We start from the raw sequence: 22,500 nt of genomic DNA on the forward strand, positions 1-22,500 counted from the left end.
TCAGTGTATCCTAAGCGTCCATAAGGAGAGAGGAGAGGAGAGAGGTGCTCAGTGTATCCTAAACGTCCATAAGGAGAGAGGAGAGAGGAGCTCAGTGTATCCTAAACGTCCATAAGGAGAGAGGAGAGAGGTGCTCAGTGTATCCTAAACGTCCATAAGGAGAGAGGAGAGAGGTGCTCAGTGTATCCTAACCGTCCATAAGGAGAGAGGAGAGAGGTGCTCAGTGTATCCTAAATGTTCATAAGGAGAGAGGAGAGGAGAGAGGTGCTCAGTGTATCCTAAACGTTCATAAGGAGAGAGGAGAGGAGAGAGGTGCTCAGTGTATCCTAAACGTTCATAAGGAGAGAGGAGAGGAGAGAGGTGCTCAGTGTATCCTAAACGTTCATAAGGAGAGAGGAGAGAGGTGCTCAGTGTATCCTAAGCGTCCATAAGGAGAGAGGAGAGGAGAGAGGTGCTCAGTGTATCCTAAGCATCCATAAGGAGAGAGGAGAGGAGAGAGGTGCTCAGTGTATCCTAAACGTCCATAAGGAGAGAGGAGAGGAGAGAGGTGCTCAGTGTATCCTAAATGTCCATAAGGAGAGAGGAGAGAGGTGCTCTGTGTATCCTAAACGTCCATAAGGAGAGAGGAGAGAGGTGCTCAGTGTATCCTAAACGTTCATAAGGAGAGAGGAGAGGAGAGAGGTGCTCAGTGTATCCTAAACGTCCATAAGGAGAGAGGAGAGGAGAGAGGTGCTCAGTGTATCCTAAACGTCCATAAGGAGAGAGAGGAGAGGAGAGGTGCTCAGTGTATCCTAAATGTCCATAAGGAGAGAGGTGCTCAGTGTATCCTAAACGTCCATAAGGAGAGAGGAGCTCAGTGTATCCTAAACGTCCATAAGGAGAGAGAGGAGAGAGGTGCTCAGTGTATCCTAAACGTCCATAAGGAGAGAGAGGAGAGAGGTGCTCAGTGTATCCTAAACGCTCATAAGGAGAGAGAGGAGAGAGGTGCTCAGTGTATCCTTAACGTTCATAAGGAGAGAGAGAGAGAGGTGCTCAGTGTATCCTAAGCGTCCATAGGAGAGAGAGGAGAGAGGTGCTCAGTGTATCCTAAACGTCCATAAGGAGAGAGGAGGAGAGGTGCTCAGTGTATCCTAAGCGTCCATAAGGAGAGAGAGAGGAGAGAGGTGCTCAGTGTATCCTAAAGTCCATAAGGAGAGAGGAGAGAGAGCTCAGTGTATCCTAAGGTCCATAAGGAGAGAAGAGAGGAGATAGGTGCTAAGTGTATCCTAAACGTCCATAAGGAGAGAGGAGAGGAGAGAGGTGCTCAGTGTATCCTAAAGGTCCATAAGGAGAGAGAAGAGGTGCTCAGTGTATCCTAAACGTCCATAAGGAGAGAAGAGAGGAGGTGCTAAGTGTATCCTAAGTCCATAAGGAGAGTGGAGAGAGGTGCTCAGTGTATCCTAAGTGTCCACAAGGAGAGAGGAGAGAGGTGCTAAGTGTATCCTAAATGTCCATAAGGAGAGAGGAGAGGAGAGAGGTGCTCAGTGTATCCTAAGCGTCCATAAGGAGAGAAGAGAGGAGATAGGTGCTAAGTGTATCCTAAACGTCCATAAGGAGAGAGGAGAGAGGTGCTCAGTGTATCCTAAAGGTCCATAAGGAGAGAGAAGAGGAGAGAGGTGCTAAGTGTATCCTAAATGTCCATAAGGAGAGAGGAGAGAGGTGCTCAGTCTATCCTAAGTCCATAAGGAGAGAGACGAGAGAGGTGCTCAGTGTATCCTAAACGTCCATAAGGAGAGAGGAGAGAGGTGCTCAGTGTATCCTAACGTCCATAAGGAGAGAGGAGAGAGGAGCTCAGTGTATCCTAAACATCCATAAGGAGAGAGGAGAGGAGACGGCTGCTCAGTGTGTCCTAATCGTCCATAAGGAGAGGAGAGAGGAGCTCAGTATCCTAACGTCCTTAAGGAGAGAGGAGAGAGGTGCTCAGTGTATCCTAACGTCCTTAAGGAGAGAGGAGCGAGGTGCTCAGTGTATCCTAACGTCCTTAAGGAGAGGAGAGAGGTGCTCAGTGTATCCTAAACGTCCATAAGGAGAGGAGAGAGGTGCTCAGTGTATCCTAAACGTCCATAAGGAGAGGAGAGAGGTGCTCAGTGTATCCTATATGTCCATAAGGAGAGAGGAGAGAGGTGCTCAGTGTATCCTAAACGTCCATAAGGAGAGAGAGAGGAGAAGAGAGGAGAGAGGTGCTCAGTGTATCCGAAACGTCCATAAGGAGAGAGAGAGAGGTGCTCAGTGTATCCTAAACGTCCATAAGGAGAGGAGAGAGGTGCTCAGTGTCTCCTAAGCGTCCATAAGGAGAGAGGAGAGGTGCTCAGTGTATCCTAAACGTCCATAAGGAGAGGAGAGAGGAGCTCAGTGTATCCTAAACGTCCATAAGGAGAGAGGAGAGAGGTGCTCAGTGTATCCTAAACGTCCATAAGGAGAGAGGAGAGAGGTGCTCAGTGTATCCTAAGCGTCCATAAGGAGAGGAGAGAGGTGCTCAGTGTAGCCTAAATGTCCATAAGGAGAGAGGAGAGGAGAGGTGCTCAGTGTATCCTAAACGTCCATAAGGAGAGAGGAGAGAGGAGAGAGAGGTGCTCAGTGTATCCTAAACGTCCATAAGGAGAGAGGAGAGGAGAGAGGTGCTCAGTGTATCCTAAACGTCCATAAGGAGAGAGGAGAGGAGAGAGGTGCTCAGTGTATCCTAAACGTCCATAAGGAGAGAGGAGAGGAGAGGTGCTCAGTGTATCCTAAATGTCCATAAGGAGAGAGGAGAGAGGAGAGGTGCTCAGTGTATCCTAAACGTCCATAAGGAGAGAAGAGAGGAGAGAGGTGCTCAGTGTATCCTAAACGTCCATAAGGAGAGAGGAGAGGAGAGGTGCTCAGTGTATCCTAAACGTTCATAAGGAGAGAGAGAGAGGAGAGGTGCTAAGTGTATCCTAAACGTCCATAAGGAGAGAGAGAGGAGAGAGGTGCTCAGTTTATCCTAAGCGTCCATAAGGAGAGAGAGAGAGAGAGGTGCTCAGTGTATCCTAAGCGTCCATAAGGAGAGAGAAGAGGAGAGGTGCTCAGTGTATCCTAACGTCCATAAGGAGAGAGGAGAGAGAGGTGCTCAGTGTATCCTAAAGGTCCATAAGGAGAGAGAGAGGAGAGGTGCTCAGTGTATCCTAAACGTCCATAAGGAGAGAGAGGAGAGAGGTGCTCAGTGTATCCTAAACGTCCATAAGGAGAGAGAGAGAGAGGTGCTCAGTGTCTCCTAAAGGTCCATAAGGAGAGAGGAGGAGAGGTGCTAAGTGTATCCTAAATGTCCATAAGGAGAGAGAGAGGAGAGGTGCTCAGTGTATCCTAAACGTCCATAAGGAGAGAGAGGAGAGAGGTGCTGAGTGTATCCTAAACGTCCATAAGGAGAGAGAGAGGAGAGAGGTGCTCAGTGTATCCTAAAGTCCATAAGGAGAGAGGAGAGGAGGTGCTCAGTGTATCCTAAAGTCCATAAGGAGAGAGAGGAGAGAGGTGCTCAGTGTATTCTAAATGCCCATAAGGAGAGAAGAGAGGTGCTCAGTGTATCCTAAACGTCCATAAGGAGAGAAGAGAGGTGCTCAGTGTATCATAAATGTCCATAAGGAGAGAAGAGAGAGGTGCTCAGTGTATCCTAAACGTCTATAAGGGGAGAGAGGAGAGGTGCTCAGTGTATCCTAACGTCCATAAGGAGAGAGGAGAGAGGTGCTAAGTGTATCCTAAACGTCCATAAGGAGAGAGGAGAGAGAGGTGCTCAGTGTATCCTAAACGTCCATAAGGAGAGAGGAGAGAGGTGCTCAGTGTATCCTAAACGTCCATAAGGAGAGAGGAGAGAGGTGCTCAGTGTATCCTAAACGTCCATAAGGAGAGAGGAGAGAGGTGCTCAGTGTATCCTAAACGTCCATAAGGAGAGAGAGGAGAGAGGAGCTCAGTGTATCCTAAACGTCCATAAGGAGAGAGGAGAGAGAGGTGCTCAGTGTATCCTAAATGTCCATAAGGAGAGGAGAGAGGTGCTCAGTGTATCCTAAACGTCCATAAGGAGAGAGGAGAGAGGTGCTCAGTGTATCCTAAACGTCCATAAGGAGAGAGGAGAGAGGTGCTCAGTGTATCCTAAACGTCCATAAGGAGAGAGGAGAGAGGTGCTCAGTGTATCCTAAACGTCCATAAGGAGAGAGAGAGAGAGGTGCTCAGTGTATCCTAAACGTTCATAAGGAGAGAGGAGAGAGGTGCTCAGTGTATCCTAAACGTCCATAAGGAGAGAGGAGAGGAGAGGTGCTCAGTGTATCCTAAACGTCCATAAGGAGAGAGGAGAGAGGTGCTCAGTGTATCCTAAACGTCCATAAGGAGAGAGGAGAGAGGTGCTCAGTGTATCCTAAATGTCCATAAGGAGAGAGGAGAGAGGTGCTCAGTGTATCCTAAACGTCCATAAGGAGAGAGGAGCTCAGTGTATCCTAAACGTCCATAAGGAGAGAGGAGAGAGGTGCTCAGTGTATCCTAAGCGTCCATAAGGAGAGAGGAGAGAGGTGCTCAGTGTATCCTTAACGTTCATAAGGAGAGAGGAGAGAGGAGAGTAGAGAGGAGCTCAGTGTATCCTTAACGTTCATAAGGAGAGAGGAGAGGAGCTCAGTGTATCCTAAACATCCATAAGGAGAGAGAGAAGAGGAGAGAGGTGCTAAGTGTATCCTAAGCGCCATAAGGAGAGAGGAGAGGAGAGAGGTGCTCAGTGTATCCTAAGCGCCATAAGGAGAGAAGAGAGGTGCTAAGTGTATCCTAAGCGTCCATAAGGAGAGAAGAGGAGATAGGTGCTCAGTGTATCCTAAGCGTCCATAAGGAGAGAGGAGAGGAGAGAGGTGCTCAGTGTCTCCTAAAGGTCCATAAGGAGAGAGAGGAGAGGAGAGAGGTGCTCAGTGTATCCTAAACGTCCATAAGGAGAGAAGAGAGGAGAGAGGTGCTAAGTGTATCCTAAACGTCCATAAGGAGAGAGGAGAGGAGCTCAGTGTATCCTAACATCCATAAGGAGAGAGGAGAGAGGAGCTCAGTGTATCCTAAACGTCCATAAGGAGAGAGGAGAGAGGTGCTAAGTGTATCCTAAACGTCCATAAGGAGAGAGGAGATGAGAGAGGTGCTCAGTGTCTCCTAAAGGTCCATAAGGAGAGAAGAGAGGAGAGAGGTGCTAAGTGTATCCTAAATGTCCATAAGGAGAGAGGAGAGAGGTGCTCAGTGTATCCTAAGCGTCCATAAGGAGAGGAGATAGGTGCTAAGTGTATCCTAAACGTCCATAAGGAGAGAGGAGAGGAGAGAGGTGCTCAGTGTATCCTAAAGGTCCATAAGGAGAGAGAAGAGGAGAGAGGTGCTCAGTGTATCCTAAGCGTCCATAAGGAGAGAAGAGAGGAGAGAGGTGCTAAGTGTATCCTAAATGTCCATAAGGAGAGAGGAGAGGAGAGAGGTGCTCAGTGTATCCTAAGCATCCATAATGAGAGAAGAGAGGAGAGAGGTGCTAAGTGTATCCTAAATGTCCATAAGGAGAGAGGAGAGGAGAGAGGTGCTCAGTGTATCCTAAGCGTCCATAAGGAGAGAAGAGAGGAGATAGGTGCTAAGTGTATCCTAAACGTCCATAAGGAGAGAGGAGAGGAGAGAGGTGCTCAGTGTATCCTAAAGGTCCATAAGGAGAGAGAAGAGGAGAGAGGTGCTAAGTGTATCCTAAACGTCCATAAGGAGAGAGGAGAGGAGAGAGGTGCTCAGTGTAACCTAAACGTCCATAAGGAGAGAGGAGAGGAGAGAGGAGCTAAGTGTATCCTAAACGTCCATAAGGAGAGAGAGAAGAGGAGAGAGGTGCTCAGTGTATCCTAAACGTCCATAAGGAGAGAGGAGAGGAGAGAGGTGCTCAGTGTATCCTAAGCGTCCATAAGGAGAGAGGAGAGGAGAGAGGTGCTCAGTGTATCCTAAACGACCATAAGGAGAGAGAGAGGAGGAGAGAGGTGCTCAGTGTATCCTAAATGTCCATAAGGAGAGAGGAGAGAGGTGCTCAGTGTATCCTAAACGTCCATAAGGAGAGAGGAGAGAGGAGCTCAGTGTATCCTAAACGTTCATAAGGAGAGAGGAGAGGAGAGGTGCTCAGTGTATCCTAAACGCTCATAAGGAGAGAGGAGAGAGGTGCTCAGTGTATCCTAAACGTCCATAAGGAGAGAGGAGAGGAGAGAGGAGCTCAGTGTATCCTAAACGTCCATAAGGAGAGAGGAGAGAGGTGCTCAGTGTATCCTAAGCATCCATAAGGAGAGAGGAGAGAGGTGCTCAGTGTATCCTAAGCGTCCATAAGGAGAGGAGAGAGGTGCTCAGTGTATCCTAAACGTCCATAAGGAGAGAGGAGAGGAGAGAGGTGCTCAGTGTATCCTAAATGTCCATAAGGAGAGAGGAGAGAGGTGCTCAGTGTATCCTAAACGTCCATAAGGAGAGAGGAGAGAGGTGCTCAGTGTATCCTAAACGTTCATAAGGAGAGAAGAGAGGAGAGAGGTGCTCAGTGTATCCTAAACGTCCATAAGGAGAGAGGAGAGAGGTGCTCAGTGTATCCTAAACGTTCATTAGGTGAGAGGAGAGGAGAGAGGTGCTCAGTGTATCCTAAACGTTCATAAGGAGAGAGGAGAGAGGAGCTCAGTGTCTCCTAAACGTTCATAAGGAGAGAGAGAAGAGGAGAGAGGTGCTAAGTCTATCCTAAGCGCCATAAGGAGAGAGGAGAGGAGAGAGGTGCTCAGTGTATCCTAAGCGCCATAAGGAGAGAAGAGAGGAGAGAGGTGCTAAGTGTATCCTAAGCGTCCATAAGGAGAGAAGAGAGGAGATAGGTGCTCAGTGTATCCTAAGCGTCCATAAGGAGAGAGGAGAGGAGAGAGGTGCTCAGTGTCTCCTAAAGGTCCATAAGGAGAGAGAGGAGAGGAGAGAGGTGCTCAGTGTATCCTAAACGTCCATAAGGAGAGAAGAGAGGAGAGAGGTGCTAAGTGTATCCTAAACGTCCATAAGGAGAGAGGAGAGGAGAGAGGAGCTCAGTGTATCCTAAACGTCCATAAGGAGAGAGGAGAGGAGAGAGGAGCTCAGTGTATCCTAAACGTCCATAAGGAGAGAGGAGAGGAGAGAGGTGCTCAGTGTATCCTAGACGTCCCCCAGCAGCCTGTCAGTCTATAGAGTGTATTCACGTGACGTCAGAATCTCAATGGCGCCATCTTGGGGTCCACTTATTAAATGTCAGAAGAAGTTGACCTGGCTATCGTGTCCGCTGTTTGATTACGTGAGAGCCCAGCAACCTCATGTCCTTCTGCATTACCAAAGAAAGATTTCAGCGGTTGGAATTGAATATTTGCAACGCTTTTTTAACTGATTTTACTCGCTCAACACTTTGTGGTTAATTCGCTAGTGACCCCGAGTTACCAGCACATAGCCCGGTCACATTCCTGTAAAACAGTTTTCATTTCCGCTATCGACCATGGGACATTAACAACTATTTCTGCGTTATACTTGTTGTGGAAATACCACAAATGTGGGAACATCAAGCGCCCCGTGTCTGGGTTCATATATGATCCGTAGTCACAGCTCCGCCTCCAGGACGAGTGTCTGATGAAGCGCTTCCAGCTCCTTCAGGACCAGCAGTGACTGTTTGGCTGGCCGTGCTGAGTGCTGTTCCCATGGAGCCAGTGTTTTATTTTACCTTGAAATGAATCACAGAGTAAAGGCAGACATCGCCCGACGGAGTTGCCATGTGCATGGCTTCCTCCCAAGTTTCCATCCACAGTTCCTTTTGCGCAAGTGAAAGACATTGATTTTCGCTCGGCGAAAAAGCAAAAAGAGATTATTGACGAGAGAGTGTCAATGGAAACGTGCCCACAACCCGATGTGTCAACAGAAACACATGAGAACAGTCCTGACGCTCAGACGCCGAGTGAAGCCGAAGGAGATGCATGACAAGTTGAAGTAATAGCCTCTTGTTGAGCTGATAAACCCATATTCTGAATCATTAGTCCCACATCCAACAATGAGGCACAGGACCATAATCACAAGGCACACCGCTTTGAACTGAAATCGTGTCTCCTTCAGGATATAATGGTCATTTCTCAGGGAAGAGCGGCATACAAACCAGCAAAACAATGCCGTGGTGGGACCCCAACATGGCCGCCAGAGTTTGTTGTGGTCACGTGAGTGAATACGCTCTATAGCAGCATCTCTAAAGGCAGTGGAGCTGGTTCCACAAAAGAGGAGGAGCTTGATACCTGAAGGCTCTGGCTCCTCCTACTTTAGACTCTAGGAACCACAAGTAGCCCCAAACTTAGTGAAGCAGCCCTCTAGTGGAGCAATATGGTACTACAAGCTGATGGATGATGATGGTGATGATGATGGTGATGATGATTATGAAGATGGTGATGATGGTGATGATGATGATGATGATGTCTGCCTGCAGTTGCTCCACATGAAGAGTAATAAATACCTGACGGTGAACAAGCGGCTGCCGGCGCTGCTGGAGAAGAACGCCATGCGGGTCACGCTGGACGGGACGGGCAACGAGGGCTCCTGGCTCTTCATCCAGCCCTTCTGGAAGCTACGGGCCAACGGGGACAACGTGAGTCACACACACACACACACACACACACACACACACACACACACACACACACACACACCTATGTGTCTGTCTGGCTGCAGGTGGTCGTGGGAGACAAAGTGATGCTGAACCCGGTGAACGCTGGTCAGCCGCTCCACGCCTCAAACTACCAGCTGAGCGACCACCCAGGCTGCAAGGAGGTACTGACTGTAGTACTGTACTGTAGCAGTGAAGTACTGTATGAAGTATTTTATTGTAGTACTGACTGAAGTACTGTAATGTAGTCCTGATGAGGACCCCAGCCAACAGCTCTTCCTCCCTCTGCAGGTGAACTCTGTGAACTGCAACACCAGCTGGAAAATCAACCTGTTCATGATGTACAGTGACCACCGGGAGGAAGTCCTGAAAGGGGTGAGAGAGTACACACAGTTCACACAGTACACACAGTACACACAGTACACTCCAGCTCTTAACGGTTTGACTGAAAAAAAGATTTAAAGAAGGAACGATAGAAACACTACCAACACATTTTACCTTTGAATTATTATTGTTGTTTATCAAGGAATTATTATTATTATTAATCTCTCCAAACAAACGTCGACTGATGGAATTTCACATGCATATCCAGACTATCATTATAATTATTATCATTATTATTATCATTATTACTATTATCATTATTACTATCAATATAATAGTAATAATAAGAAGAAGAAGAAGAATAATAATAATTATTATTATATTGTCATCATTATTCTTTCAGGGCGAGGTGGTGCGCTTGTTTCACGCCGAGCAGGAAAAGTTTCTGACCTGCGACGAGTACAAAAGCAAACTGCACGTTTTCCTCCGAACGACGTTGAGGCAGTCGGCGACGTCGGCAACGAGCTCCAACGCCCTGTGGGAGATCGAGGTGCACACACGCACGCACGCATACACACACACGCACGCACACACACATACACACACGCACGCACACACACACACATACACACACAGTTGAAGTTGTGTTGAACTCTCTCTGTCTGCTGATTGGTCCGGCAGGTTGTCCATCACGACCCGTGCCGTGGGGGGGCGGGACATTGGAACAGCCTCTATCGCTTCAAACACCTGGCCACCGGCAACTACATGGCTGCTGAGGTAACCATGACAACACTGGGTATATATATATATATATATACATTTTTAGCCATACATTTATATATGATATATATATATACACATATATTTATTTATACATTTATAGACATAACTTGTTTTAATATATATATACAGTATATATATATATATATAGATATATCTGTATATATCTATATATATATATCTGTATATATCTATCTCTCTCTAAATATTTATATTTGTATATTCATCCAGGAAAAAGTTAATCGATGATCAGAACTGTTGATTGACTAATTGATTAATTCCTTCATTGCTTCAGTTCTCATGTTAATCAATCGGATTTCGAGGTATTGTTCCCAACAGAACGGAGACTTGAAGGAGGCCTAGACGGTCCTTTAGTTCCACTGGTTCTTCACTCTGAGAAGTCCTTAAAGGGGCAGTACATGTAAACGTTGTCCCCGTTTGTTCTTGTAGGAGAACCCGGGTTACAAAGGAGACAATGCAGAGCCGGCGGCCTCGGTGAGTCTGAGCGGGAGAACGTGCAAGAACACGGCAGAACATCCCCTCCCATGGAGGAACCCGGTTCCTCCATCTCCTGATCTCTTGACCTCCGACCCCTCCGTAGATGGACAGTCGCAGCATCAAGCGCTCCCAGGGCGAGAGGATCAAGTACAAGCTGGTGGCGGTGGCTCACGGCAACGACATCGCCTCGCTGTTCGAGCTCGACCCGACGACCCTGCAGAAGACCGACTCCTTCGTGCCGCGGTAGGAACGCCGAAGTTTCACAATAAAATAACACCAAGAAGTATTTTAATGTCACAGAACAACGGTGTCCGTGTGAAGTGAGGAAGACCTTACTACCTTCTGCATGCTTTTATTGTGAAGGACTGCAGGAAGTCTCCAGTTTCACAATCAAAACAGAATCAAGAAGTCTTTTAAAAGAGAAACTCAGCTGATTGGTGAAGATATTGATCCGTAGTTTAGATGAACTGAGTAGACCCCCCCATGGGGAACCAGGGTGGTTTAGGTGAACTGAGTAGACCCCCCCCATGGGGAACCAGGGTGGTTTAGGTGAACTGAGTAGACCCCCCCTTGGGGAACCAGGGTGGTTTAGGTGAACTGAGTAGACCCCCCATGGATAACCAGGGTGGGTTAGATGAACTGAGTAGACCCCCCCCCCCCCCCCCATGGGGAACCAGGATGGTTTAAATGAACTGAGTAGACCCCCATGGAGAACCAGGGTGGGTTAGATGAACTAAGTAGACCCCCCCAGGTGAACCAGGTGGGTTAGGTGAACTGAGTAGACCCCCCCAGGTGAACCAGGGTGGTTTAGGTGAACTAAGTAGACCCCCCATGGGGAACCAAGGTGGTTTAAGTGAACTGAGTAGACCCCCCCCATGGGGAACCAGGGTGGGTTAGGTGAACTGAGTAGACCCCCATGGTGAACCAGGGTGCTGGTCGTCTTTCAGGAACTCGTATGTACGGCTCAGACACCTGTGCACCAACACCTGGATCCAGAGCACCAACTTCCCCATCGACATCGACGAGGAGCGACCCATCAGACTCATGGTGAGTCCTCACTGAACCGTTGTCTTGATAACCTTTAAATTGAGAACCTTTGACCAGAGAACTAGAGAACCTTTGACTAGAGAACCTTTGTCAAGAGCACAAGAGAACCTTTGACTAACTAGAGAACCTTTGACGAGAGAACTAGAAAACATTTGACTAGAGCACCAGAGAACCTTTGACTAACTAGAGAACCTTTGATTAGAGCACGAGAGAACCTTTGACTAACTAGAGAACCTTTGACGAGAGAACTAGAAAACCTTTGACTCGAGCACCAGAGAACCTTTGACTAACTAGAGAACCTTTGATTAGAGCACTAGAGAACCTTTGACTAACTAGAGAACCTTTGACTCGAGCACTAGAGAACCTTTGACAAACTAGAGAACCTTTGACTAGAGCACTAGAGAACCTTTGATGAGAAAACTAGAGAACCTTTGTTGACAGAACTAGAGAAACTTTGTCGAGAGAACTAGAGAACCTTTGACCAGAGAACCTTTGACTAGATAACCTTTGACAAGAGAACTAGAGAACCTTTGACTAGATAACCTTTGACTAGATAACCTTTGACAAGAGAACTAGAGAACCTTTGACTAGATAACCTTTGACTAGATAACCTTTGACGAGAGAACTAGAGAACCTTTGACTAGAGAATCTTTGACTAGAGAACCTTTGACTAGAGAACCTTTGACTAGAGAATCTTTGACTAGAGAACCTTTGACTCGAGAACCTTTGACTAGAGAACCTTTGACTAGAGAATCTTTGACTAGATAACCTTTGACTAGAGAACCTTTGACTAGAGAACCTTTGACTAGAGAACCTTTGACTAGATAACCTTTGACTAGAGAAACTTTGACAAGAGAACCTTTGACTAGAGAACCTTTGACTAGAGAACCTTCGACCAGAGAACTACAGATAATAACAGTTGTGGTTCTGCAGTTGGGAACGTGTCCCACGAAGGAGGACAAGGAGGCGTTCGCCATCGTCTCAGTCCCCGTGATGGAGATCAGAGATCTGGACTTCGCCAACGACGCCAGCGCCATGCTGAGCACCGTGGTGGACCAGTTCAGCCAGGGCTTCATCAGCCAGAACGACCGGCGGTACGCAGCGTGTGTGTGTGTGTAAGTGTGTGAGTGTGTGAGTGTGTGTGTCACATGCTCGGCTTCTCTCGCTCAGGTTCGCCATCAAGCTGCTGGAGGACGTGGTCTTCTTCGTGGCCGACGCCCTGAACAGCGGCCAGGCGGTCCTGGACGTCCTCATGACCAAAGCCAACCGGGAGAGGCAGAAGCTGATGAGGGAGCAGAACATCCTCAAGCAGGTAGGAGCCCACCGGCAGCCCCCCGGGGGGAAGGGGGTAGGAGACCACCGGCAGCCCCCCGGGGGGATGGGGTTAGGGGCCCGCCGGGGGGAAGGGGGTAGGAGTCCACCGGCAGCCCCCCGGGGGGAAGGGGGTAGGCGCGAATGTCCACTAGCCAACACCTGCCTGTGTGTGCAGATCTTCGGCATCCTGAAGGCCCCCTTCAAGGACCGTGGGGGAGGGGAGGGTCCTCTGCTGCGGCTGGAGGAGCTGGCCGACCAGAAGAACTCTCCCTACCAGTACATGTTCAGACTCTGCTACAGGGTCCTCCGGCACTCCCAGGAGGACTACCGCAAGAACCAGGTGAGGAGGAAGATGATGATGATGGTGATGGTGATGATGATGATGATGGTGATGATGGTGATGATGGTGATGATGATGCCCCCCCCCAGGAGCACATAGCCAAGCAGTTCGGCGTGATGCAGGGTCAGATCGGCTACGACATCCTGGCCGAGGACACCATCACCGCGCTGCTCAACAACAACAGGAAGCTGCTGGAGAAGCACATCACCAAGACCGAGGTGGAGACCTTCGTCAGCCTGGTCCGCAGGAACCGGGAGCCCAGGTGCACATGGGGGCGGCAAGCGGTGGGGTGGGGGGGAGGGGCTTGAGCTGAATGTTAGTTTAACATCTGATGTGTGTGTGTGTGTGTGTGTTTGCAGGTTTCTGGACTACCTGTCGGACCTCTGCGTGTCCAACAACGTTGCTATTCCCGTCACTCAGGAACTCATCTGTAAATGTGTGCTGGACCCCAAAAACCAGGACATCCTCATCAAGACAGAGTGAGGAGGGATGACCTTTGACCCCCTGAATTACAAATAATCTTTGCATTATTATATAATTATTCAAGGCTTATCTGACGTGATGTTGGCGGTCTCTGTATCTGAACTCGTGGTTCTGGACAACGTGTTGACCGTGGCAGGGTTACAGGATTATTTTTCAGAATCAAAGTAATCCAGTGAGAGTATTCAATTTCCAGAACCAAGCTTTTATTTTGAAGTATAGTTTTTCCTGCTGCAAAGTAAACGCAAAACGCTACTCGCCTATCTAAATGATGCTTTTCATGTCAACATGATATAATTTAACTTTCATCCTTCATCTAGACGTCGTATTCCCAAAAATGCGCCCTCTGCTGGCGGTCAGGGAGACTACCTGGGGATGGACGACTACGGAGATGAGGAAGAGGTAAATCTGTTTACGTCTTTAAAAAAAGAAAGAAAAAGGAAACAAAGATTCAAGTCCGGAATCAAACCGTGGTCGTTGGACTCTGTGACACGACGACTCCCATAGATTCTGCTTATGGCTCACGAGTGGAATTTTAATCCAGAAAACGATCTCTTCCTCGAACGGAATCCTTCCATCCGAGATTAATCACAACAATTCTCCATTTCCCTGACTGGTTCTGCCGGGCTGGCTAGACCGGACGAGCTGTGGATGAAGACCGACTGCACCGGAGGATACGAGAAGGCAGAACCACGTTGTTCTTCTGGGTCTCATCAGCTATGTATCGGTTCTTGTCTCTTCCTGCAGGTGTGGCTGGTGTGGACAGACAAAACCAATACCGAGAGGCAGGAGAAGGGCATCAGACAGCTGGCTCAGGAGGCCAGGCAGGGCAACGCCCACGACGAGAACGTCCTCACCTACTACAGGTAGGCACTCAAGGAGGGGCCGTGCACCGAAGAGTTCATCGATATTTCAGGATACTGAAAGTTACCCCAGCCATGACAAGAGGAGAAAGCAAAGCGGCCTTTGTGGTTGTGGACTCCCTCAGATACCAGCTGAAGCTCTTTGCACGCATGTGTCTGGACCGTCAGTATCTGGCCATCGATGAGATCTCCAAGCAGCTGGACGTGGAGCTCATCTTCCTGTGCATGATGGACGAGACGCTGCCCTTTGACATCCGGGCCTCCTTCTGTCGCCTCATGCTCCATGCCCACGTGGACCGAGACCCCCAGGAGCTGGTCACACCTGTGAAATTTGCCCGCCTCTGGACCGAGATCCCAACCTCCATCAGCATCAAAGAGTTCGTAGATTGTAATACTAAAGCAATGTCTTTTGTTACGTTAATGTCAATTGTCACTTTGACATCTCTTTTTGGACTGGTTTGACCAACTTTTTGGCAAAAGGAGCCGAGATAGCTCAGTTGGTAGAGAGTAAAACGCTTGTCTGGGATCTGGATTACATTTCCTCTACTTCATTTTATGATAATGGCCAAAAGTGTTCTCCAGATCAAACTTGTTTCTTCAATCGGTAGAGCATCAGACTTCAATCATGACTGAGTTCTGTATTGGGTTAGTCCTCAGCTTCTTAAGACTTCCCACTTGGGGTCAACCCTACTCCAGTCCAGATCTTCATGGTAATTTACCTTAAGGTTTCATCGCAAACACATCTTTCGTGAAAAATAAAGTATTTTTGATGCCTGGATAGTTCAGTCAGTAGAGCGTCAGACTTTTAATCTGAGAGTACAGGGTTCAAGTCCCTGTTCAGGCTTGAAATTGGGTTAGTCCTCAGCTCTTTAAGACTTCCCAACAACTTGTATTTTTACCAAACTACATGCCACTCAGGGGCAACCCTGCTGCAGTCCAGATTTTCATGTTAACTTACCAACGTCTTAAGGTTTCATCGCAAACACATCTTTCGTGAAAAATAAGTCTTTTCTAAACTTGGATAGCTCAGTCGGTAGAGCATCAGACTTTTAATCTGAGGGTCCAGGAGGTTCAAGTCCCTGTTCAGGTGGTAAATCTTATCTACTCGTGAGTTCCTTGTCTGGTACCCTCTCCTCATCAAGGAGGTCTGGTTGTGGCCATGACTGAGTTCTGTGTTTGCTTAGTCCTCAGCTCTTTAAGACTTCCCAATAACATGTAGTTTTACCAAACTACATGCCACTCGGGGTCAACCCTGCTCCAGTCCAGATGTTCATGGTAACTTAACAAAGTCTCACGGTTTCATCGCAAACACATCTTTGCATGAAAAATAAGTCTTTGTAGCCTGGATAGCTCAGTTGGGACTTGTCACTACCTTCATACTTCAGTGTTTTCTAGGTTTAGGTTTAGGTTTGTTCGTTCATCACAGGAAAACCACCACAAACTGTGTTTTATTCTGTTTTCTGTTTCCTAAATTGTTCCTCCCGTGTTTCGTCCTCAGTTATGACTCCCATATGGACGACAGCAGAGACAACAAGAAGAACCGCTTCTCAAATACGATGGCGTTCATGGAGGAATACCTCAACAACGTCCTGAACGACGAGCTGCCCTTCCACAACGAGGAGAAGAACAAGCTGACGTACGAGGTCGGTGCTCCTCGACGGCTCATCGGACTACGTTCACCGTCCTCCGCTTTACACTCGTCTCCCATGATCACTTCCTTTGCTTCTGCTTTCTTTCTCCAGGTGGTGAGCTTGGCCAGACATTTGATCTACTTTGGTTTCTACAGTTTCTTCGAGCTGCTCAGACTCACCAGAACCCTGCTGGGCATCATCGACTGTCGACCCAATCCTGGATATGCCGCCGTCTCGTTCCATGAGGATGGATCAGGTACTCTCTGCTCCGGCTACGTTCGCCAGAACAAGGCCTTCGAACACTGTTCGATGATGTCACATCACATTGGTTGAGAATCATAATAAATGAGTATTGAATGAGAGAACATGCATAACGTGGGTCGTGAGTAACATCTGCTCTTGTCCTCCCTGTGAAGGGAAGAACGTGAAGCGCTCCATCCATGGGATGGGTCAGATCATGTCCACCATGGTCCTCAATAGGAAGCAGTCCTTATTTGGAGGTGCCAGAGGGGCGGGGGCAGGGGCGGGGAATGCGTTGGACGGACAGAGAGGCAGTAAAGACAGTATTGACAAGTTGAACCTGACGGTGATGGACACCAAGCTGAAGATACTGGAGATACTACAGGTTAGTTAACATCGTAAACGTCATCATTATTCACGTTATTAACGTTGGTAATGTTGTTCACGTTATTCACGTTATTCACGTTGTTTAAGTTATTCACGTTGTTTACATTGTTAACGTTATTCACGTTATTAATGTTATTCACGTTATTCACGTTGTTCACGTTATTAATATTATTAACGCTGGTCACGTTATTCACGTTGTTCACGTTATTCACGTTATTAATGTTATTAAAGCTATTCACGTTATTCACGTTGGTAATGTTGTTCACGTTATTCACGTTATTCACGTTGTTTAAGTTATTCACGTTGTTTACATTGTTAAAGTTATTCACGTTATTAATGTTATTCACGTTTTTCACATTATTACCTTCGCATTGAAAATGCCGGAAGGTTATGTTTTGATCGCCGTGTATTTATTTATTTATTTATTTGTATGCGTGTTATTCGCAAATCTCAAAAAGTATTCAACCGAATCGCATGAAATTTGGTGGGATGATTGTTTATTATCCGGGGACCAGTTGATTAGATTTTGGGATCGATCGGGTCAAAGGTCAAAGGTCAAAGGTCATGAACAGGTCAAAATCTTTCGCAGAACTCAAAAAGTATTGAACCGAATCGCATGAAATTTGGTGGGATGATTGTTTATTATCCAGGGACCAGTTGATTAGATTTTGGGATCGATCGGGTCAAAGGTCAAAGGTCAAAGGTCATGAACAGGTCAAAATCTTTCGCAGAACTCAAAAGTATTGAACCGAATCGCATGAAATTTGGTGGGATGATTGTTTATTATCCGGGGACCAGTTGATTAGATTTTGGGATCGATCGGGTCAAAGGTCAAAGGTCATGAACAGGTCAAAATCTTTCGCAGAACTCAAAAAGTATTGAACCGAATCGCATGAAATTTGGTGGGATGATTGTTTATTATCCGGGGACCAGTTGACTATATTTTGGGATCGATCGGGTCAAAGGTCAAGGTCAAAGGTCATGAACAGGTCAAAATGTTCTTGAATCGCATGAAATTTAGTGGGATGATTGGTTATTATCTGGGGACCATTTGATTAGATTTTGGGATCAATCGGGTCAAAGGTCAAGGTCAAGGTCATGGAAAGGTCAAACTCTTTTTTACCATAGCACGATACATTTTTGTCCAATTGGCATGCAACTAATGCCAAAATGTTCATAATTCAATGCCCAATCTTGTGATATGCGAAGGTATGCGCTCTACCGAGTGCCCATTCTATTCACGTTATTAATGTTATTCACGTTGTTCACGTTATTAATATTATTAACGCTGGTCACGTTATTCACGTTGTTCACGTTATTAATGTTATTAAAGCTATTCACGTTGTTAACGTTATTCACGTTGTTCACGTTGTTAATGTTATTCACGTTATTAAAGCTATTCACGTTATTAACGTTATTCACGTTGTTCACATTGTTCAGGTTATTCACGTGTTTATTAAACGTGTGAAGAACTTAACAAGATGTTAATTAGTCAAACTGATCTGCTATAAATACCACATGAGGGGGAATACTAATTATGAATAGATAACTCTTATTGTAATAATCTTCCCACACGTGTTAGTTATTATTTTTACTAACTGGCCGTAACTCCTCCCCAGTTCATCCTGAACGTCCGCCTGGACTACCGCATCTCCTTCCTGCTGTCCGTGTTCAAGAAGGAGTTCGTGGAGGTCTACCCGATGGCCGACGCCGACGCCACCACCAACACGGAGAACGCAGGTCCGTTTGCTCAGGGAGATCAACATGTCCACAGAATATGATCAAATAAATAAATACATATATATATATAAATTCAATAATGTGAAACGTGCTGCCTCCATTGACCAGGAGGAACATTTAATTGCACATACTTTAAAAGTGTGTGTCTGTTTGTCTCTCTGTGTGTGTGTTGGTTTTTCTGTGTGTGTCTGTGTGTGTGTGTGTTCCTATGTGTGAGTGTGTGTGTGTCTGTCTGTGTGTGTGTTCCTGTGTGTATGTGTGTGAGTGTGTGTGTTTTTCTGTGTAAGTGTTACTGTGTGTGTGAGAGTGCCTGTCTGTCTGTGTGTGTGTTCCTGTGTGTGTCTGTCTGTGTATCTGTGTGTGTGTGTGTGTCTGTGTGTCCAACAACACACTTGGTGAAGGAGTGTGTAGAAGTGATACCTCTCTTGTGTGTTGTCCAGCCGTCATCAACCTGCAGCACATCGGGGAGCAGGCGGAGGCCATGTTCGGAGTCGGGTACGTCACGCACACGCATGATGTTCACATGTGGGGATAACAAAATAAAACCTTAAATACAACATCAAAAATACAACTCACCATCACTGAATTATGGCATATTATTATAATAATTATTAATAATAATAATAACAATATTATTATTAATAATATTATTAATATTATTATTATTATTCATATTATTAATATTATTCATAGTATTATTATACATCACACATTTAGCAGAGTGTGATATTGTCCTTTAAGTGTAACAGGAAGTGGACATGTTGTGTAACAGGAAGGGGACATGTGTAACAGGAGGGGGTAATGTTGTGTAACAGGAAGGGGACATGTTGTGTAACAGGAAGGGGACATGTTGCGTAACAGGAAGTGGACATGTTGTGTAACAGGAAGGGGGCATGTTGCGTAACAGGAAGGGGACATGTTGCGTAACAGGAAGTGGACATGTTGTGTAACAGGAAGGGGACATGTTGCGTAACAGGAAGGGGACATGTTGTGTAACAGGAAGGGGAACATGTTATGTAACAGGAAGGGGACATGTTGCGTAACAGGAAGTGGACATGTTGTGTAACAGGAAGGGGACATGTTGCGTAACAGGAAGGGGACATGTTGCATAACAGGAAGGGGACATGTTGCATAACAGGAAGTGGACATGTTGTGTAACCGGAAGGGGACATGTTGCGTAACAGGAAGGGGACATGTTGTGTAACAGGAAGGGGACATGTTGCGTAACAGGAAGGGGACATGTTGCGTAACAGGAAGTGGACATGTGTAACAGGAAGGGGACATGTTGCGTAACAGGAAGGGGACATGTTGTGTAACAGGAAGGGGACATGTTGCGTAACAGGAAGGGGACATGTTGCGTAACAGGAAGGGGACATGTTGCGTAACAGGAAGGGGACATGTTGCGTAACAGGAAGGGGACATGTTGCGTAACAGGAAGTGGACATGTTGTGTAACAGGAAGGGGACATGTTGTGTAACAGGTAGGGGACATGTTGCGTAACAGGAAGGGGACATGTTGCGTAACAGGAAGTGGACATGTTGTGTAACAGGAAGGGGACATGTTGTGTAACAGGAAGGGGACATGTTGTGTAACAGGAAGGGGCCATGTTGTGTAACAGGAAGTGGACATGTTGTGTAACAGGAAGGGGACATGTTGCGTAACAGGAAGGGGACATGTTGTGTAACAGGAAGGGGAACATGTTGTGTAACAGGAAGGGGACATGTTGTGTAACAGGAAGGGGACATGTTGTGTAACAGGAAGGGGACATGTTGTGTAACAGGAAGGGGACATGTTGCGTAACAGGAAGGGGACATGTTGCGTAACAGGAAGGGGACATGTAACAGGAAGGGACAGGAAGGGGACATGTTGCGTAACAGGAAGGGGACATGTGTAACAGGAAGGGGACATGTTGTGTAACAGGAAGGGGACATGTTGTGTAACAGGAAGTGGACATGTTGTGTAACAGGAAGGGGACATGTTGCGTAACAGGAAGGGGACATGTTGTGTAACAGGAAGGGGACATGTTGTGTAACAGGAAGGGGACATGTTGTGTAACAGGAAGGGGACATGTTGTGTAACAGGAAGGGGACATGTTGTGTAACAGGAAGGGGACATGTGTAACAGGAAGTGGACATGTTGTGTAACAGGAAGGGACATGTTGCGTAACAGGAAGGGGACATGTTGCGTAACAGGAAGGGACATGTTGTAACAGGAAGGGACATGTTGGTAACAGGAAGTGGACATGTTGTGTAACCGGAAGGGGACATGTTGCGTAACAGGAAGGGGACATGTTGTGTAACAGGAAGGGGACATGTTGCGTAACAGGAAGGGGACATGTTAACAGGAAGGGACATGTGTAACAGGAAGGGACATGTTGCGTAACAGGAAGGGGACATGTTGTGTAACAGGAAGGGACATGTTGCGTAACAGGAAGGGACATGTTGTGTAACAGGAAGGGGACATGTTGTGTAACAGGAAGGGGACATGTTGTAACAGGAAGGGGACATGTTGTGTAACAGGAAGGGACATGTTGTGTAACAGGAAGGGGACATGTTGTGTAACAGGAAGGGGACATGTTGTGTAACAGGAAGGGGACATGTTGTGTAACAGGAAGGGACATGTTGTGTAACAGGAAGGGACATGTTGTGTAACAGGAAGGGGACATGTTGTGTAACAGGAAGGGACATGTTGTGTAACAGGAAGGGACATGTTGCGTAACAGGAAGGGACATGTTGTGTAACAGGAAGGGACATGTTGTGTAACAGGAAGGGACATGTTGTGTAACAGGAAGGGACATGTTGTGTAACAGGAAGGGGACATGTTGTGTAACAGGAAGGGACATGTTGCGTAACAGGAAGGGACATGTTGTAACAGGAAGGGACATGTTGTGTAACAGGAAGGGACATGTTGTGTAACAGGAAGGGGACATGTTGTGTAACAGGAAGGGACATGTTGCGTAACAGGAAGGGACATGTTGCGTAACAGGAAGGGACATGTTGTGTAACAGGAAGGGACATGTTGGTAACAGGAAGGGACATGTTGTGTAACAGGAAGGGACATGTTGCGTAACAGGAAGGGGACATGTTGTGTAACAGGAAGGGACATGTTGCGTAACAGGAAGGGACATGTTGCGTAACAGGAACATGTTGTGTAACAGGAAGGGGAACATGTTGTGTAACAGGAAGGGGACATGTTGTGTAACAGGAAGGGGACATGTTGTGTAACAGGAAGGGGACATGTTGCGTAACAGGAACATGTTGTGTAACAGGAAGGGAACATGTTGTGTAACAGGAAGGGGACATGTTGTGTAACAGGAAGGGGACATGTTGTGTAACAGGAAGTGGACATGTTGTGTAACAGGAAGGGGACATGTTGTGTAACAGGAAGGGGACATGTTGCATAACAGGAAGGGGACATGTTGTGTAACAGGAAGGGAACATGTTGTGTAACAGGAAGGGGACATGTTGTGTAACAGGAAGGGACATGTTGTGTAACAGGAAGGGACATGTTGTAACAGGAAGGGACATGTTGGTAACAGGAAGGGACATGTTGTGTAACAGGAAGGGACATGTTGTGTAACAGGAAGGGGACATGTTGTGTAACAGGAAGGGACATGTTGTGTAACAGGAAGGGACATGTTGCGTAACAGGAAGGGGACATGTTGTGTAACAGGAAGGGGACATGTTGTGTAACAGGAAGGGACATGTTGCGTAACAGGAAGGGACATGTTGTGTAACAGGAAGTGGACATGTTGTGTAACAGGAAGGGACATGTTGTAACAGGAAGGGGACATGTTGTGTAACAGGAAGGGACATGTTGTGTAACAGGAAGGGACATGTTGTGTAACAGGAAGGGACATGTTGTGTAACAGGAAGGGGACATGTTGTGTAACAGGAAGGGGACATGTTGCGTAACAGGAAGGGGACATGTTGTGTAACAGGAAGGGGACATGTTGCGTAACAGGAACATGTTGTGTAACAGGAAGGGACATGTTGTAACAGGAAGGGACATGTTGTGTAACAGGAAGGGGACATGTTGTGTAACAGGAAGGGGACATGTTGCGTAACAGGAAGGGACATGTTGTGTAACAGGAAGGGACATGTTGGTAACAGGAAGGGGACATGTTGTGTAACAGGAAGGGACATGTTGTGTAACAGGAAGGGACATGTTAGTAACAGGAAGGGACATGTTGTGTAACAGGAAGGGGAC

General features: G+C 47.0%; 1 protein-coding gene across 3 annotated transcripts in view; it reads left to right on the top strand.

Annotated features, from left to right (window-relative positions):
- Window positions 1-22,500, top strand: part of itpr3 (inositol 1,4,5-trisphosphate receptor, type 3) — a 72,569-nt gene that overhangs the window by 12,418 nt on the left and 37,651 nt on the right. For 2 of the 3 annotated variants that reach the window (XM_056423726.1, XM_056423727.1), the window contains exons 5-25: window positions 8,471-8,629; window positions 8,713-8,811; window positions 8,939-9,022; window positions 9,375-9,521; window positions 9,653-9,748; window positions 10,202-10,246; window positions 10,353-10,492; window positions 11,197-11,296; window positions 12,230-12,390; window positions 12,467-12,608; window positions 12,786-12,950; window positions 13,040-13,212; window positions 13,310-13,429; window positions 13,751-13,832; window positions 14,178-14,296; window positions 14,419-14,670; window positions 15,792-15,936; window positions 16,036-16,180; window positions 16,341-16,549; window positions 18,171-18,291; window positions 18,732-18,786. In XM_056423726.1, the coding sequence (XP_056279701.1) occupies window positions 8,471-8,629; window positions 8,713-8,811; window positions 8,939-9,022; window positions 9,375-9,521; window positions 9,653-9,748; window positions 10,202-10,246; window positions 10,353-10,492; window positions 11,197-11,296; window positions 12,230-12,390; window positions 12,467-12,608; window positions 12,786-12,950; window positions 13,040-13,212; window positions 13,310-13,429; window positions 13,751-13,832; window positions 14,178-14,296; window positions 14,419-14,670; window positions 15,792-15,936; window positions 16,036-16,180; window positions 16,341-16,549; window positions 18,171-18,291; window positions 18,732-18,786 (2,759 nt within the window). Of the gene's footprint in view, window positions 1-8,470; window positions 8,630-8,712; window positions 8,812-8,938; window positions 9,023-9,374; window positions 9,522-9,652; window positions 9,768-10,201; window positions 10,247-10,352; window positions 10,493-11,196; window positions 11,297-12,229; window positions 12,391-12,466; window positions 12,609-12,785; window positions 12,951-13,039; window positions 13,213-13,309; window positions 13,430-13,750; window positions 13,833-14,177; window positions 14,297-14,418; window positions 14,671-15,791; window positions 15,937-16,035; window positions 16,181-16,340; window positions 16,550-18,170; window positions 18,292-18,731; window positions 18,787-22,500 lie in introns of those variants that run through there. The other variant, XM_056423728.1, reaches the window with a different exon arrangement.

This window comes from Pseudoliparis swirei, chromosome 9, assembly GCF_029220125.1.
Source record: "Pseudoliparis swirei isolate HS2019 ecotype Mariana Trench chromosome 9, NWPU_hadal_v1, whole genome shotgun sequence".
Lineage (NCBI taxonomy): Eukaryota > Metazoa > Chordata > Actinopteri > Perciformes > Liparidae > Pseudoliparis > Pseudoliparis swirei.